This window comes from Otolemur garnettii, unplaced genomic scaffold (genome assembly GCF_000181295.1).
Source record: "Otolemur garnettii isolate 467f Iridium unplaced genomic scaffold, OtoGar3 scaffold00003, whole genome shotgun sequence".
Lineage (NCBI taxonomy): Eukaryota > Metazoa > Chordata > Mammalia > Primates > Galagidae > Otolemur > Otolemur garnettii.
The window spans coordinates 43,636,319-43,637,215 of record NW_003852398.1 but is presented as its reverse complement, the minus strand read 5'-3'; the positions used below and the strand labels follow the sequence as shown (position 1 = coordinate 43,637,215).

The 897-nt window shown below is 51.1% G+C and overlaps 1 protein-coding gene across 6 annotated transcripts in view; it reads right to left on the bottom strand.

Moving 5' to 3' along the window:
• Positions 1 to 897, bottom strand: part of P4HA2 (prolyl 4-hydroxylase subunit alpha 2) — a 34,645-nt gene that overhangs the window by 2,805 nt on the left and 30,943 nt on the right. For all 6 annotated transcript variants that reach the window (XM_012808753.2, XM_012808747.2, XM_012808757.2 and 3 more), the window contains one exon: positions 439 to 507. In XM_012808753.2, the coding sequence (XP_012664207.1) occupies positions 439 to 507 (69 nt within the window). The remainder of the gene's footprint in view (positions 1 to 438; positions 508 to 897) is intronic.

The window sequence follows — 897 nt, the reverse complement described above, 5'->3', positions numbered from 1 at the left end:
AGGAGTTGGAGGTTGCTGTGAGCTGTGATGTCACAGCACTTTACCCAGGGGGATAGCCTGAGGCGCTGTCTCAAAAAAAAAAAAAAGAATACATTCTTAGAGACCAATGCTTGGGACCTGACTTCAAGGACCACAGAACCCCACCCTGAGCAGAAACACCCCCACTTTCCCATGTACAGGCGACAGGGATTTGGGACTCCAGTGAGGGAGGTTTCCCAGAAAGCACCGTCCTTTCATAGCAGTCTAGAAACCCACCTGTCCCTAAAGGGACTTCCCGCCCCATTCCTGCTCCCCAGGTAAAAGCCGGGACCACAAAGTCAGAGCCATGTAGAAGGGAGCTAAGGCACATGATAGTGACAGTCAAGCAGGCCAGGGAACAGGATTGGGGATAAGGCTGAGATCAGCTTCTATCTCTGACCTACAAGAATTAGAACTTACCTTCTTAGGCCAAATTGCAGCCCCCAGATCAGGGAAGACAGTGGCACCACCAGCTTCTACATCACTCATCTGGAAACATAAGGCATAGAGCTTGGCCCTTCTACCCAAGCCTCCCAGAGCAACTGTGTCCTGGGGACTGTGTTATCAACATGCCACAAAGGACATGACCAAGTGTACAGATCACCCTCCTGTGAGCATGAGTGACACTGCTTAGAGAGTCTGCTCTATGGCCAGGCCTGCTTTCAGTAAAGACTCCTTCCATACCTGCTTAATCTATGTGTTTCATTAAGACAGTATATCTCTGCTGAAGAGCTGAAGAGCTGAAGTCTGCAGGAGAGCCCCATCCAGGCTGCCCTTAGGTGAGAACAACCTGAGTCTGTACTCAGAAAATGCCTGTGAGCCCCACCCCTGGAGTCCCTATCCAGTCTGGGTCTTGCCTAAGCCATGGTGCCCAGTGAA